The 17,795-nt window shown below is 39.8% G+C and overlaps 1 protein-coding gene across 4 annotated transcripts in view; it reads right to left on the bottom strand.

Annotated features, from left to right (window-relative positions):
- The window catches only part of TNPO1 (transportin 1), an 83,054-nt gene that overhangs the window by 46,553 nt on the left and 18,706 nt on the right, over positions 1 to 17,795 (bottom strand). For all 4 annotated transcript variants that reach the window (XM_010582795.1, XM_010582796.1, XM_010582797.1 and 1 more), the window contains 2 exons: positions 14,057 to 14,132; positions 480 to 629 (listed from right to left, as the gene is read on the bottom strand). In XM_010582795.1, the coding sequence (XP_010581097.1) occupies positions 480 to 629; positions 14,057 to 14,132 (226 nt within the window). The remainder of the gene's footprint in view (positions 1 to 479; positions 630 to 14,056; positions 14,133 to 17,795) is intronic.

Here is a 17,795-nt window from a genome sequence, read left to right as displayed (position 1 = left end):
CCACACTTTATCTACCATTTTTTGACAGAAGGTGTTTAAAAACAGAAACTCATTATGTGAATGTGTTATGCATGGTATGATGATTCCCTGAAGGGATGTGCGTATGTGTCCATATCGGGGGCAGGGAGCAGGAAATCAGCCAACAGAAGTGTTTCATTGATGCAAGTGGAATACTGAAATAGTTCTGAAGTCAGACCTTTACCTTGTTCCTGTTTGTAGGTATAGAAATTGGCAGCAATTTCAGGAGATATGAACTGAATTGCTAAATCAGTTCTAAGAGAATAGGAAGCAAAAGTAAGCAAGACTTTTGTATATTCACACTAACAATAAGTATCAGCATTAAAATAGGGTGAAGTTGTGACAAGTAACAGAAGCAAACAGTTTTAGGAGTTTAATAATTCTTTACATCCCTAGTGCAGCTCTCACTCATATCAGTAGCATTTTAAGTATGCAGAAGACAGCAATAAGAGCAAACTTACCTACAGTAGCTCTAATTAAGGGGGAGGAATCACCAATATTATTCAGACATTCACTTTTAATGAAGTCAGTTACCCCATTGGGAAAGTTGTGAAAATGTGCTTTTACATTATTCTTCAAGATGAGACCACTCAAGGAACGCGTAGGTTCATCTGCAAAAGAAAATACTTACAGTCAATGTTCAATCAACTCATAAGGCAGATTTCCAGAAAAATGCAACAAGATCAAAACTTTATATAGAGATAGTAATCTTCATTTCCTTATCTCTCCTTCCAACTACACCCATCGATTCACATAGCAAAGCTTTTCAGGTTCAGAGTTCACTATTTCTATTTATTCAAAATTAGAATATCAGTATTACAAATTGCACATTCTAAGATAAAATTTTGTAGAAAAATATAGGCAAGGAATAGATCTGAAGTCACAGGATATAGGAGACTCATAAAAGAAATTGGTCAGCCAGAGACATTCAGACATTCTGATTATACTAACTGGCTTGCTGCAACACTGATACTGTAAGAAATTGATGACAGACCTGCTTTCACCATAGTAAGATATAGAAATGATGTAGGGACTATGCAGTAAATTCTCCACCCCCTACTTCCACAGAAATACAGTGTTCAATTTTTCTATGAAATAATATATTGTAACCCCTTCAGATACCAGCTGTTCTGTTGATCTATTAAATTAATAATTAGAGGGAGAAGGGGAAAAAAAAGTGTTTAAACAATGTTAACAGGTGTCATATGGTATGAACCATAAGAGAAAAGCGACCAGAATTGACCAGAACTGATTAAGAATTTAAGTTTAGGCAACAGTTTGAGTTCTCTTCACTGAGCTCTTTTTGCCTGCAAATTTCTGTAGATTACTGGGGCAAGAGGAGGAACAGAAAAAGAACAGCCTAGATTTTTCACTTATATTGGAGAAGACTCATGTTTAGTTAGTTCTTCAACCAAGACCTTGAGTAACTTGGTATTATTTCTCAATCATGCTGAAAGTGAGAGCTGGATGTTCTACCTAGAAAGGATTAGTTTATTGCATAAGAAATTTAAATTTACAGTTTACAGCAACCCTAATCAGCACAGGAAGCTAATTTTAATTAGCATTTTAGCCACCTGTTTGAGTTTTTTGGATGAAGCCCTGATCTGAGCAAGAAATAAGGATGTTCAAAGTTTCTTTGTGCCAAGAATTAGTTTATACATGGATCTATTCCAGGCCTTCAAAACTATTAACATCCCAACAGAAATAAGGATAAGCAAAATAAGAGATACAACTTTCAAATATAAAATAGTGTTTTCAAACTAAAGTTACTGCATCACAACATCAAGACTCTCAGTACACCCATGATGTCTGACTGACAGACAGTATAAAGACACTTTCTAGTGCGATCTGTGCTAGTTAGAACAGAAACAGCACTTCTCAGAAGAGGGGGTTTTGTTTGGCTGATCAGAAATTAAAATTAATTTTAATCAACTGATTTTATTTAAGTGTCAAAACCAGACTGCCATCATATACTTTTTAATCTTGTTTTTATGTTCATATTTCAGTTCTCCTAAAGAAGCATTATTTTTCATGCTCCATAACTATAAATGTATTGATTTACAAACAAATATGTCCTTTACATAGAATTCAGGAACTTTATAAACCAGGAAGCCACCCTATGCATACATGTTTGAAACAATTCTATAATGTCACCTACACTATAGTTTTTAAATACCCACCATCTTCTAAACGATATAAAAATAAAAGTCAGCCAGTTCACTTGCACAGCACTGGATTTCAAGCACCAACAACTTTTCTGGGAGAATGGAGTAAGAGGGAAGAAAGGATTTACTAGTTTAAATAAAAATATTAAAGACTGGATCAGTGGACACACTTTTCTCAACCGCAGAACTTGGTTGTGTGATGTGTCATTTATTACTACTATTATTAATTGGCAACTCAAATCAAGTAACTTTGTCATTTTGTTTAAAGTTTTGAAGATATTATTAATACAGATCAGGTGGAGAATGACCTAAAAAAGAAGCTCTTACTTGAACTCTTGATTAGTCTCAGGTTTGCCTGAAATACTCTGAATTAAAAGTAAAATCTCTGCATCAAATCTTATGCCAATGTAGTATGTCAAACTCTGATTGCTTTATGTAACTAATCCATTGATAGGTACACACAACTTCAAGAAATCCAGTCCTCCATGATTATTAAGATTTAAAGTTGTGCCTGGTGAAGAAGGAAGCCAAAGGAGTCTTACTTTAATTTCGACACAATTTAAAACCCTCTCAAGCCACAATAAACCATCATTGCCAGCAGCCACAGTTAGACACAGAATACAATAGTTACTCATTCTGTATCAGCCAGCAGTACCTTCTTGGGGTGACAGAATTCAGAGTGCCAACTAGAGTCTGATCAGAATATGGTACATTAGCCACTATTAGTATAAATTCCAACATGAAAATATTAAACAAATTTGAGACAATTTGCAACAGCAAAGATACAGATACTATTAAGTTCCCTGTGTCAGAAACAGGCAGACTAGCCAGTTGGTTTAGATAAAAAGCAAGGTCACATTAAGGTGAAACTTCACCATTGTTTTCTTCATTAGCTATCCTATGGTATGCAGCAGCATGAAACATTAAATCCATTCCTTTAGCCAAGATAAGAGAAAGACTGCTCTTCATAGTAAGCGTTTATCACACAGACCTGCAAAAATTCCATGGGATTCATAGTTGTATTGCATTTGGTGACAAGGTTTTGGTAGCGGGGGAGGGGCTACAGGGGTGGCTTCTGTGAGAAGCTGCTAGAAGCTTCCCCCATGTCCAACAGAGCCAATGCCAACCGGCTTCAAGATGCACCCTCCCCTCTGGCCAAGGTCAAACCCATCAGCGACGGTGGTAGTGCCTCTGGGATAACATATTTAAGAAGGGGAACCTGTAGTGGGTGAGGGGAGCGGGATGTGAGAGAAACCCCTCAGCAGGCAGTGAGGTCAGTAAGGAAGGAGGGGGAGGAGGTGCGCTGGAGGAGGGGATGCCCCTGCAGCCCGTGGTGAGACGTCAGGCTGTCCCCCCCCAGCCCGTGGAGGTGAGCCATGGAGCAGATGTCCACCTGCAGCCCATAGAGGACCCCACACCAGAGCAGGGGGATGTCCCCGAAGATGGTCGTGACTTCATGGGAAAGCCCACGCTGGAGCAGTCTGTGCCTGAAGAACTGCAGCCTGCAGAAAGGACCCGTGCCAGAGAAGTTCGTGAAGAACTACAACCTACAGAAAGGACCCATGCTGGAGAAGTTCACAGAGGACTGTCTCCCATGGGAGGGACCCCACGCCAGAGCAGGGGAAGAGTGAGGAGTCCTGCCCCCGAGGAGGAAGGAACGGCAGAGACAACATGTGATGAACTGACCACAGTCCCCATTCCCCATCTCCCTGCACCACCGGGGGGAGGCGGTAGAGAAAATCAGGAGTGGAGTTGAGCCTGGGAAGAAGGGAGGAGTGGGGGGAAAGGTGTTTTAAGATTTGGTTTTACTTCTCATTATCCTGTTCTGATTTGAATGGTAACAAATTAAATTGGTTTTGTTTTTTCTCCAAGTTGAGTCTGTTTTGCCTGTGACCATAACTGGTGAGTGATCCCTCCCTGTCCTTGTCTTGACCAATGAGCTTTTCTTTCTATTTTCTCTTCCTCATCCCACCATGGGTAGGACTGAGCGAGCAGCTTCATGGTACTTTGTTGCCAGCTGGGCTTAAACCATAACAACAGTGAAAACTGCATCTCTAACAAGTGAAAAAGAACTCATGAAGCAACAAAAAGAAGAAAAATTAAAAACAAAAAGCAAAATCAATTATCACCATACTGAGAGGCGACAAGCAGAAATCACAAAGATGGACTTAGTGCCAAACAAACACCAACCACTTGAGCTAGAGAAGCACCACATAATCTGATACTCAGGCATTTAAAAAAACAAAACAAACCACAACCAAAACCCATACCACAACATAGTCAAAATCTTGATTTGAGAAAAATTTCTTGATATGACCGCACAAGGATATTTACAGAATCCAGGATGTTCAACAACTTAACAGCTACACTGTCAGAAGACAGTAATACAGATCTGGATGAAGTTCTTGCTGTAACACCAAGACTACAGGCAGGTGGCTTAAGAGCTGAGTAAGACACTCTTTAGCGTTCATAGATTCTGTGATTAAGTTCTGTCAGCCATATGCTTCAGCCATCAAAAAAGATCACAGTCAACCTGGAAGTATAGAGAGTTGACAAGAACATATAGTACAAGAAAAAGCAGCAAAATGAAGCAAATCTCTGGCATTTGATATCTTTGGTGCCAAATCAGTTAATCAGTGGATGATTCCCCTCTCACATTGCCTCACTTTATAATAAAACTATATCACATAATCATAATTTGGTTCTCAGTATATTTTCAATTCTGCTGCAAGACTCTAATACCAGTTCCAGATTTTAATGGTTTACAGACAGAGCAAACGGACACATACCCACATTACACAGATATCAATTATTTCAGGGCTACTGCAGTGCTTTTAAGAACCAGAATGTGTCCTCAAATAGTCATATTTCCTCTAATGAGGGTTTGTATGATATAGGATCATACATGAAAGCAACAAAGTTTTTGTAGCTCACCTGCAAGTCCAGGTCAGCATTTTTTTCACCGTGTCTTTTCATCCTCTCTTCCTTAGAATGTAACTTCTTAGATTGCTAAATGAACTGAGCAACTGGGATGAGGGTAGCCTTTATCCATTCACAGACTGCAATATAATGATTATGAACATGGCTATATTTCGCCCTGTTACTCTTGTGATATTGGCAACTTTAAATGTTAGGGTGAGACTTTTCTAAAACAAAACTCCTCTGTCAATTTCAATCTTAAAGCTATTAAGCCTTTTTCAGAAATAAGCTGTCATTCTGTGTGTTTTAATTAGTGATATGGATTTAACATGTACAAATATAAAATGTGATAAAAATCATGACTAAGCGTCACTGTTGCACATGAAGATTTCTGATGCATTAATGACAGACTGTCTGTCTCTTAAAAGAGCTAAAAGCAAAAAAATAAGGATCACACCAGACCAGTGTCACATGGGAAACAGAAAATGAATAATTTCTTCCATCCTAATGTACAAGAACACAGTACAGAGACACCTTCATGAGCTTTCTAGTAGAAAAAGATCCCCCCCCCCCCCCCCTTTTTTTTTTCATGCTGGACTTTTACATAACCTTAAGTATAACACTTTTGGCTTAAACTGGTATGGTTCACTATCACGTTGGAAGACAGATTGACAATGTTTCAAAACATGCAGTGTAACTGAATACATAAACGACCTTGAAATGTAGTGTCTAGTCTGAAATTAATCAGTGCTCAGTTGACTCATGTGAGTCATGGAAAATAATTTGACACAACTGCCTAAGCTTAGGAACATCTGTAAGACACCAAAACAAAGCTGGAAATGTTCCGCTGATGCTAAGTGTTGCATATTTATTGAATAATAAGTAGCAACAGCTATGCTTCTGAAGAAGATGATGTAAATAAAACTGAGCTGTGGACAATATGGGAAGGGTGTTGAACTGCTGACCAACAACTAGCTTGTTGGTTACTTAGAAAATGAGACTACATCTAAGCAGCGCTGATGTGTGACCGTGCTGATCTTCCTCTTCTGAGCCATTTGAAATCCATCTTCAGTCTCTGTAGTTTTCACTTTCTACCTATGACTTCATCAGCCTCCTTTCTTTGGGGAGGGAGGAAAATAAGGGAAAGCTGTGAGTGCTTGCCATTTTGGAATGCTTAATGCTCCTAAGACTTACAGCCTGCCAGTCAGAATTACCTCTGATCAGTAGTATATCTACTGATTCAGAGAAGAACATAAATCTCTCAAAGTTACATAAATGCTTTTTCCTTGGAGATAGCAAAATAAAAATTTGGACTATTGAATCTGTACATGCTTGAACAGCCAGTGTGTGACACTTCAGATAAAGCAGACAACCTCACCAGGAAGGAATAGTGTTGCCCAGTCCAGTGCTGCAGAGCTAAGCTGTTACAAGCTGCCTATACTGAACTGAATGCAGACTGAAGTCATTGGTACTTATGACTATCATGGCACTGTTGCTCCTGAATACCTTTTGAAAGCAGAAGGTACAGCTGAGTAAAACCTTCATGTGGTTCTGAAGAGTGAGAATTATGTCATTATAGAAGGGGAAGAAAGGAGTTTAAAATGCTTTGCAAAAGCAGTAGTAATGCTTAGCCAGTTATTGATATTAGCATTGAACTGTGGGATCAAGATGTGCTTTTATATGGCTCTTTAGATTCTTTTCAGTAAAGATACTCAATTCTGGAGCTGGCCAAAAATACTGTGGGTACTATTACTGGTGGTATTGAAAAAAATTTGTGTTTTTTCTGGGTTCCACTCCCTTTTGGCATTAAAGGAAAGGTTTTACTTGCACATGAGAAGTGCTAATGGGCATTGCTCTATAAGGCTAGATTTGGCTTAATGAAAGTGGTCAGCTAATCAATTGCACCTGCTCCAGCACTGCAAAATAACAAACACACTGAAGCTGTTACATCATCCTAATGCCTCACAGTAAGTCTTGTTTCTGAAAATCTAGGAAGAGGTGGTGATATTACTTCCTAGGAGCTATCACAGCCTAAGTCAGACACCAGCACATAGCCTCATGAGTAGGAGGCACCATTTTTTCAGGTAGGAGGCACCTCAGAACTGCACTGAAGTCAAGTACTGCTTGGTGGACTGAAGTGCCTTTAGAAATCACACCAGCAACACTTTCCCTATCTGTAGGAAAACACCACATAGAGATGCTTGATACTGGCATTTCAAGTACACTTAGATTTGACATGAGAAACAACCAAACATCACTAAGTAGGACAGTTTGACTTAAAAAAAAGCATACAAAGAAATACCCCTTGTGGCAGACTACATTCAGCTCCTAAGATGCACCAAGGAAAGGCTTCAAATAGCTGGCTAAATACCTCCAACTTACCCCCAAAATGTCACATTTATTGTGAGGCCAAAACTGACCTTACCCAAGACCGCCTGAACTTCAGAAAAAAGCACAGCAAAAACCCCAAAAGTTTGATGATCTTAAGAATCAAGGGAAAGCCTGAAAACTTCTGTCCTTTCTCTCCACAAGCTACTTGAGAGAAAATATATTCCAAGACTTGCCCCGCAAATGCTTACAGTGAACAGCACTTTTGAAGAACCTAAGCCAATGTGATTAAGTACATGAAGACACTAGGCTAGTCAACAGGCCAAAACACTCCAAAGCTGCCTGGGAGGACTCCCAGCAAGGTACAGAACATGGACCTGCCTCCAACATACACAGGACACCTTGAGCATCTTCCTTGCAGGAGTCTGAAAACAGGTCTCTCCAGAAGTATGTTGGTCTCCTCTGGAGACAGGTGAATTTGCAGGTAGCAGCCCTAGACTCCTCCAAGGTAGCTACCCAAGGAGTTTTGTCGATGTCAGAGGCAGTTCCATTCCTGTTAGCTCCTTGGAACCTCTTGTAGGCATCTTCAGGAATATTTTTCTTTCTTCTGGACACAAGTGAATTTCTAGGTAGCAGCCCCAGGCTCTACCTAGAAAGGTTACTGCTCAAAGACCATTGTGTATCTTGGGGAAAGATTCACATGAACAAGATCAAGAGTTGCAGAGACACTGCTCTATCTTCAACTGGTTTATAAAAATTCAAAGCATTTTGGAAATAAAAGACCATCTTTAAAGCCTATGACAAAGGTACTACTAAAGCAGTGTTCTCAATCCCAGCTCATTCACCTTCAGACTAAAAGTTCATCTCAAGGATTCTGATCCTTGACTGTGATAGCCTTATACCAGGCCATGATCAATCCACTGAGATAACACTCTGTTGAGACCAAAGACTAGAGTTCTTACATTAGGATGGGATGAAGATCAGTCACTACAACACAATCCAAGATCAGAATCACAAAGGCTTTATATAGCTGCAACAGGATGGATAACTATGGCTATACAGGCCAGCAGAATGCTACCAAGACCATCATGCATTTGTCTCAGTATTTTCCCATTAGCCTAGGTCCTGCCAAGAGTGTAGTGGAGAGGGGACAGGGAGACAAACACAAAACTTTACAGAAACTGTGCACAAACCAACCATGTCCTCTGTCTCTTGTCTAAGAAGGGTAAAAGGTAGATCTGAGAAAGAACATGTGTGTTTTGGGACTAAGGATGGACAGCCTGAATCTTGATTAGACTAGATACCATATCAGTAGTTCTCTTCTTTTTTCACCACATAAAGGGGCATTAAGTATGTCAGATCTTACCTAAGTGGAAAGCTTTGACACCACTTCTGTTCTTGCAATTTTTATATAAAACATGCAACATCGTGAAGGCCATATTAGGCTAAGCAGAATGCCGTGTTAATTCTGACCCAATATAAAGACAGTTTCCCTTTTTTCGCTGTCGTGCTTTAACTCCAGTCAGCAACCAAGCACCACGCAGCCACTCACTGACTTCCCCCCCTGCAGTGGGATGGGGGAGAACATTGGGAAAAGAGGTAAAACTCGTCAGTTGAGATAAGAACAGTTTAATAGAACAGAAAAGAAGAAACTAATAATGATAATACTAATAAAATGACAATAGTAATAATTAAAAGGATTAAAATATACAAGTGATGCCCAAAGTAATTGCTCACCACTTGCCAACCGATGCCCAGTTAGTTCCCGAGCAGCGATCTGCCCTGCCCCGGCCAACTCCCCCCAGTTTATATACTAGGCATGACATCACCTGGTATGGATTATTCCTTTGACCTGTTTGGGTCAGCTGCCCTGGCTGTGTCCCCTCCCAACTTCTTGTGCCCCTCCAGCTTTCTCACTAGCTGGGCATCAGAAGCTGAAAAATCCTTGACTTTAGACTAAACATTACTTAGCAACAACTGAAAACATCAGTGTGTTATCAACATTCTTCTCATACTGAACTCAAAACATAGCACCGTATCAGCTACTAGGAAGACAGTTAACTCTATCCCAGCTGAAACCAGGACATTCCCTCAGAGGTGTGAGGATCAGCCAAAGAATGGATACTATTCCTGCTATGTTTCTGCATGTATGCATAGATTACAAAGTCTCAATTTAGTTTCTCCTTAGAGTTGAACACAGAAGTGTTACCAGAAGGCAACACAGTAGTCTTTACTGATGCAAGTAGGCCATGTCATCTCACTGTGTACTGATACAACCTTGCATCAACAAAATATTGTGGCAGGATTATGACAGAGGCATCACACCCATTGCTCCCTAACTGAAAAATTGAATTTATGGGGATTAGAGAGTATTCTTGGTGAATGACAATGGACATCATCTTTTGATAATTTAGCACAAGCGAGATCCACCTCTCATTCACAAAATTCAGGATGCTGTGCAAGCTAAAGCATGGTGTAATTCCAGGTTAAAAACAATAATAAGGAAACACCAGCAAATTGACAAAGTTGTCCTACAAAAGGACAAGACAGATGAATTAAGAAGGATGCTATTTTTGTCAGTCTATTTTAGATGGGGGAAAACAGGGATTTTATAAACATTAATTTACAGAAAGTATAAACAAAGCAAGATTTTGATACAGACAACTTTGGGAATTTCATCATTATGGTCAACAAGGTCTGAAACAAACTCAGCACTTCTGCTTACAGTATGAATTGTATTATGACACCTAAAGGTCCTTTCTCTGGCCTGCCTCATACTTCAGATGTCTTGGACAACTGCCTCAATGTACCTTAACTAGAGGCTAGAACTGGCCTTGGCAAGACCGCAAGGAGGCTGAAATTAGGACAATACTTTCTCATATTTTCCTTTAAGGGAACACACTTGGACTATAAAATAAAAGATGCAAACAAGTGAAGGAGGATTTACATGTATGGCTCACAACAAAGAAGGGTAGCTGCAGGTAAGCAAAAAATGCAACAACGCAGACAAAGCTGATATTCCTTTGCAGCACTGGAGTGTTTCAGTCAACTACACATAAAATACAGAAAGTGACCTGAGAAGCAACAGCAACACGCACAGACTCCACGAAACAACTCATTAACACAATACAGAAGCCTACAGGATTCTGAGCTCAGCGGACACCAGGAAAAAAAAAAAAAAAAAAAAAAAAAAAAAAAGACCAAAAACCAACACAAAGGCAGGGCGGTGCCACTACATTATCTGCGAGGTCAAGGTTTTATACCTGCCAAACCAAGAAGGAAGAGCTATACTAACAGAGCATCTGAGGATTATTTTCATTTACAGATAAATTATTAAAATCAAGCTTCTTTCATTCAGATATTTTTCAGTTAATCTTGACTCCATCTCACCCAGCTAAGGAAGATCTCTGAGCACCACACCTCCTGGGAAGTACATTCTAGAGACCTATACCTTAATCTTTAATGGCTTAGGATCATATTTTATTCCATCAGCCTGCCTACTGTCTGACTTCCGGGACTGAATGCTGTTTCCTTGACTTTTTTTATATTCTGTGATATTTGTAACATTGGCGTTTGTCCGGATTCACGATGCTATCTTTGGAAATGCACATTATTAAAAGAAAGAACGAAAAGAAAGGAAGTGCTTAAAAGTTAGGGCACATATATGCCATAGCTGCAAGCCAGGCCATATATTTTCACTAATGAAATGGTAGCAGGGCAACAACTGTTCCCAGGATGACCCAAGCTTAACAAGCTTTGGCAGCTTAACAAGGCCCACAAAATTTAAAAACAAAACCAAAAAACCCACCACATACATGCAGGAGTACCACAATAAACCTAAAACCAGCAAGTCACAAGCATTCAGACACAGAAACCTGATGAAGCTAACACTGGAGGGAAAAAGAAGTTATACTTTCTGCAACTGAAATGTAATAGCTCTGGTGCTAAAACAAACCAAATTCCCTACACATAATGTTTACTTAAGTATCTTAGAGGCAGGCCTCAGGAGAACAGCCAGCTTTGCAAGCAGAGTTACTTGCTTGCAAATAAAAGTTTGGTTGCAAAGTTATTTGCCTGCAGAGGTGTAAGACTCAGGCCAAAGATAATTTGGTACAACCTCCACTGCAGTAAAATGAGGCTATTTAACACACATTTCAATCAGCCACTACAGAATTCCCACATTCAGGAGCTGTCACCTAAATGTATCCTTAAGCACAGTTTTCTCAGAAGTGGCAAAAACTGAATCAAAGCCTAGTCCCATCTGCCACCAAACCAAGCTCTTTTTCTAATGCACTATGAAAACACCTTAATTTTTATTGAATGTGCTGTCAGTGATGTTGGAAGCTTATTTTCATGGCTCCTTCTGCTGGGGACAGTATGGACGTAACAAAAGCATGAACTTCCAACAGTATGACTACCTATGCTTTGGTCTGTGGTGTAAAGCACACAAGCTCTTTCCCCTAGCCAACAAACTTGGCAAGGCTGTAGGACAGACCACCAAAAGAACCCTCTTCAGGTGGGGAAAGGAAAGAATACTTTCTCAGTTGTACTGAAGATAATTATCTACCTGTTGAGTCCATCACATCTTCCACTACTGGTCCAAAAGAGTAGGCAAGAGTGTTGTAGCTACTGAATAGCAGATCTAATAGTCTCTTTACCTTGCTTGGACAGGACTAATGAGGGACGATGGACAGCTGTTGGTTGGATTCAAGTCAAATACAACCAACAGTCTTCCATCGTCCCTCATTAGTCCTACGCAAGCAAGGTAACAGGATATTTGTAACTTGGCAAATACTATGAAAAGCACCAACACTGGACTTAGTTATGGCACCCTCAATATTCTCCCAGTTTCCCTGAACTAGAAATACAAAGTTTAAAAACGGTTGCTTTGGATGAAAGATTATGACTAAAAACGTCACTGATGCAGGACAAAGCATCTCCGAAGCAACAGCTCCTTCTGAGCAGTCTCACAAAAGACCTAATGTATCTGTGAGAGCTATCAGTGCAGTCTGATCCCAAACACCTCATTTAAGAAGTCAGCTTGCTACTTCACCCCAACTTGCTTGCCTCCTCAACCTGCCAGATGCTATTATTTTTTTCCTCAGATAAAACAGCTTTATACAACCATTTTGCAATAGTTAGCATCTCCTACTCTTCATCCAATTCCAAACAGATTGATGTATCTAAACATTAAGAAGGGTAGAAAAAGACTACTGGATAATCTAAGGAGATATGTTGGGACAAGAGATTCTAACACATTGCTAAACACACATCAGTATCTAGAACCTCAAGCTCAAGTGCTGAACAGAATGAAAAAGGGGAAATTAAAATTAGCAAGTAAGGCAGTGTTAGAAAACACATTTTAGAGCAAAAAAACCAAAACATGGAACACCCTTCTCGTCACATCCTTCGTAGAGGCTCCAGATCCCACTGCTGGACTCGCTCTGCTTTTCATTTTTCTGTTAATGTATAAAGCACATGTGTATCTATACTGGCACTTTGCTCAAAAATTTAATATCCCGGTTGATTCAGGTCTTGAAAGCTCACCCTCTCTTTTGAACTGGAGGTGTTCCCCCAAGGCCTTACAGATGATCGGGAGACACCCTACATAGAACACACAAAACCATTGGGATATACTCCAGCCTTCAAATATGAAAATATACTTCATTCCTCCTGTTTCCTTCCTCCCAAAGTAAGCTGACAGCACAATCAAAACACTAGTTAAACATTCTTGCTGATTCTTTGAATGTTACACAGCCACATGTAAGTAAAATCTAATTCAAAGGGAAAAAAGCAAGCATCCAGAAACCCAGAGGTAAAATGCTTGAGGGCAGAAAAAGCACTGGTAGCAGGACACTAAGGAAAAAAAAACCCAAAACAACAGAAAACAACCCAAACAATCGAACACATCAATTACAAACAAATGTAAAGAACCGAGATGTGCTAAAACAGATCTTGAAACAAATTTCTTTCACTGTAAAAGACCTCACACATCAGTAGCTGTAGTACACTGGAAACACAATCTTTCGCACACCCTGATCATTACTAAGGAATTGTCTGAATTTACTAACTGGTAGAAGCTACACAGTATGCCATATACAGTTTGTACTAATGTCCATAACATAACAGTAAGTAGCCAGTTGATTTCTAACTGCATTTTGCTAGAACAAGACTTCAGAATGAATATTCTGACAGACATCATCTTCGGACAACTCTAGTGTGTGACCTTCAAAATATTTAACAATCTCACTACTAGGGAGATCATTACCATAACTCAATTTAGCAATTAACTCAATCTTATAATGCGTATAGTCATGACTCAAAGTTATTCCACAACTTCACTTCATCCTGATAGAGGTAGGATACCCCAACATTTCTAGGAAGATTTCATAGGACATTTAGAATAGTTTCAGCCTTAGCATAGATTCTACAAGCACCAATAAATTTTCCACAAGGACTCCTGAGAGGATAAATGAGTTCTACATGACTATGGAGCTCAACCAACCAGCAAACTGACTACAGGCATCAGCTTCCTATTTCTTTCAAGCTAAATAAAACAAATTTAAAAAAAAAAAAAAGGCAGAAAAAAGAAGTAGACTAAACCAGTCAATATCTCAAGAACTTACCCTCAGATTTCAACTTCGTAAGAACAAAAATCAGGTAGTTGTTAAAATCTGGATACTGATTGAGTTGTTCTAGTTTCTGAAGAGAGAAACTGTTAAGGAAAGTTGAATCTTCACACACAGCACTTACAGCTTTCTGGATACAAAGATTATTAAATGAGTTATGTACTGCTGCATCACTTCAACCAGCCGTGACTATAAGCTCCCAATATACAGAGCATGAACAATCTAAAAACAGTTTCTGTATTTTCTTACTGAAGCAGTATCTTTTAGTTATGGGGAAATCTGACAAAAAAATGCAGGGACAGACACATAAATTAATAGATCCTTAAAACTTTTTGTAAAGCCACTAAAAAAAGCTTCCTCTGTACAGTTTTGGATTTCAATATTTGCACTTAGAAGCCCGACAAACCTAATGAATCTACTGAGACACAATCCCATAACACATCTTTTTTCCCCCTCCACAATAAATAAAAGCATTTCAGCATTAAAATACAACAGCTATGAGTTTGATAAGCTACTCATTTTAATATTAGACCTATACTTCTTTATGATGTTAACTAGCCACAGCCTGAGCTTTCAGCAATGAGAACCTGTTTAATTGTAAATGCGCACACAGATAGTTGTGCCAAGAGGTTCATGCTTATTCACAGCCTCAATAAAAAAAAAACAAACCCCCAATGACAAAATGCTCCTTAACTGCAGGAAGAATGATTATGTTTCTGAACAGCTGTGAAGGTACGCAGTTGTTTTTCCTAAAATTTGTCATTACTTCTGCCTCAAATTTCCCAGTATTCTGCCACTGCTTGGCTAGAGCAGGGATCTGGCGTTCTCCTTCTATCCTGCTCTCACACCCTGGTGCTAATAGGTATTCTGCTCAACAACAAAATTTTAAGTCAGTGCAATGTCACCTCTAAGTTACTAAATCTACTGACATCATCAGTATGGCAAAGACATTTAACAAGAAAATGATTTCTAGAAGAAGCGAGATTATTTGCTCCATAGGTATTTACTTTACTTGCTCTTTAGCTGAATCTCTAAACATTCAAAGTAGCTAAACCTTAGCCAAACACATGTATGTTAGGACTTGACAGCCCAGTAAATCCCTTCCAGTTCTAAAAGATCCATTTCCTTCCAAAGACCAACAGCCAGTGTCTCAATCTAGTGGAAGGTGTCCCTGCCCATGGCAGGGGGTTACAACTAGATGATCTTTAAGGTACTTTCCAACCCAAACCATTCTATGATTCAATCACAAACTTAAGAAACTTCATTTTTAGATATTTAGGCTGTTTGCATCAAGTAGTAACTTTGCTAGAGAAGCCTGCCCTCTTTCCACTTTATTTCTCTTACTAGAGAGTAAAGCATACTTATCACAGCCACAAGCTCCTTTGTTGTGAAACATACAGAAGATGAAATGTAAAGAGGAGGATGGTCAGGGCAAGTGAAAATAATGTATAACACTCTACATGGCCCCTAGAAACAAAAAATCAGACATACAAAGATTGTTGTCAAAGGTGCCAAGCCAAAGAGCTCTTTCAGGAACAGCCAAGAAGTAGGGTAGCACATTTCAAAATTTTTTTCTTTTCCCCCAAGCTTCAGAAACATAATCATCAAAACAGTCAGTTGAACATTACTAAGCACTGTGAATTCCAAAGGATCAAGTAGGAAGCAGCAGCAGAAGTGAGCAAAAATAACTGAAAGAGCAGTATTTAATAGAAACTTAGTGAGAAAACACTTAATTAGTCTAGGAATTGAAGAAGAGCTTATAGGCCATATTTTCTGAACAACTTCTTAAACCACTTTAATTGTTTCTTTTTTACTCCAGGAAACATCCAATATCTTTATTTGAAAAATATCTGAAGCCTTACTGATTCATAACTTTGTTAACAAAGGGTTTTGGCTAACCTATAATCCCCACCTTGTTATATTTGAGTTTTAAGCACCCAAATGTGCCAAAACAGTGTCATAAAGAAAGGGCATGACAGAACCAACACACTGATAATCTTAAAAAAAATTATGGACTGAGAATACTTTAAATTTGAAACCATTAATCACCACCCTGCTTGAACACGCCACTAAGTAGCATTCTACAATACAACAGCCATCACAAAGCTTTTGTGGAAACAGTCTCAAAGGACATATATATATATATATTTTTTTTTTTTTTTAAATCACAGGACAGGACCTGTGAAGTTGTATTAGAATATTTTCCCAAACTGATGTATAATACAGTGGTAGAAATGTGCCACTTCTCTAACTTTTACAGGCCAATATATGAGGACCTCCTTTGAAAGCACAGGCTTCCCAGCACAACAGGGAGTTACCACTACCATTTAAAAATAATTTCAAACACCAATTAACAGCACTTTTGTTCAGTCAATTTCCACTTGTCTTTAAGACAGACAGCATCACCTATATTGCACATCCCACATGTATGCTGCTATATTTCAATAAACAAACCAGATGCTATTAAATTATTTGAAGCAGAGCTTTAAAATGTAGTTTCGCATTAAAGCTACACTACAAGCACTGTTGCTATAAACCCTTCTGTATTTTAAATACTAAAGAGCACCAGTTTAAGTTTGGGGCGTTATCAGAACACTTCAGACACTTCTGTTTAGGATTTTTCAAAGGAAGCAATAACATCTTAAAAGTTTGAAACATAGCTGCAAGAACAAGATGATCAAGATGAAAACTGCCTTCACCTTTCAGATAAGAGCAGAAGCTTTCCTAAGCTTGACCGCATCTGTTATGAAAGCCTATAAGTGGAGCAAATTTGGCTTCAAGCTAACTCTTAAAATAATGTAAATATATAAATACATACACACATATATGTTTTTATCTACTTAAATAAATTCTGTTGCGTTCTGTGAAGACCTTCAAGCAAATGCCTTAAATAAAAAGGGATCAAGATGATAAACTCATATCCTTCGTAGAATTTCAGGACTTCTAGATATTTTAAAGCACTTAAATGGCTAGCTCAAGGAGCAGGACAGTAGACAAGGGCTTCATTTTTCAAGACCTATGCTTCTATCAGTCTCAATTTAAAGTTTTACTCTCTCGATCTTTGTTCCTTAAACCCTTGCTATTTCATCACTTCTACAATCAAGAGAGACTTAGGGGGGTAAAAAAACTCAACAGCCCACAACCCTAACGCCAAATCCACTGCAAAGCAGCACGAAAAGCCACATACAGTAGGTTTCCCCCTTCCCGTGAATGTTAACGAGCGTAACGAGCAGTATTTCAGGCTCAGGCTTCTAGGCAAGCAGAAACGTCCTCACAACGTAGCAAAAATGCGCAGTGTCAGAGCCAGCAGGCCAACGACGGCGTGCGGGCAGCGGCTCCGCCGGGGGCACTCCCCCCACCAGCCACGGCTTTCGCCTCGGATCCCAGCGCCGGATTACCTCAGGAGGCCCCTGCTCGCCTCCGCTTTGCCGCAAGGGCGACGGGTACCCCGCGCCGCGCCGCCTGCTCGGCCCGGCGGGCCGCGGGGCACCCCCGGCCCCCTCGGCGGGATCCGCCAGGGCGAGGGCCGCGCTCCCGCCCCGCCGTGGCTGGGGGGTGGGCGCTAGGCGCTGGCGAAGGCCCAGCGTGGGGGAACCCGGGAAAGCGGCAGATACCGCCGGGGCCGCGCCAGAGCCCGGGCTTTAAAAAGAAAGGAAAAAAACCAAACAAAAAAACCCCAAAACAAAACAAAAAAAAAAACAATCAAAAAACCACCCGCCCCCCCAACCCGGCCCTT

Source organism: Haliaeetus leucocephalus, unplaced genomic scaffold (genome assembly GCF_000737465.1).
Source record: "Haliaeetus leucocephalus isolate CR32 unplaced genomic scaffold, Haliaeetus_leucocephalus-4.0 Scaffold849, whole genome shotgun sequence".
NCBI lineage: Eukaryota > Metazoa > Chordata > Aves > Accipitriformes > Accipitridae > Haliaeetus > Haliaeetus leucocephalus.
The sequence above is the reverse complement of the archived record's forward strand: the minus strand, read 5'-3'. Positions and strand labels throughout refer to the sequence as shown.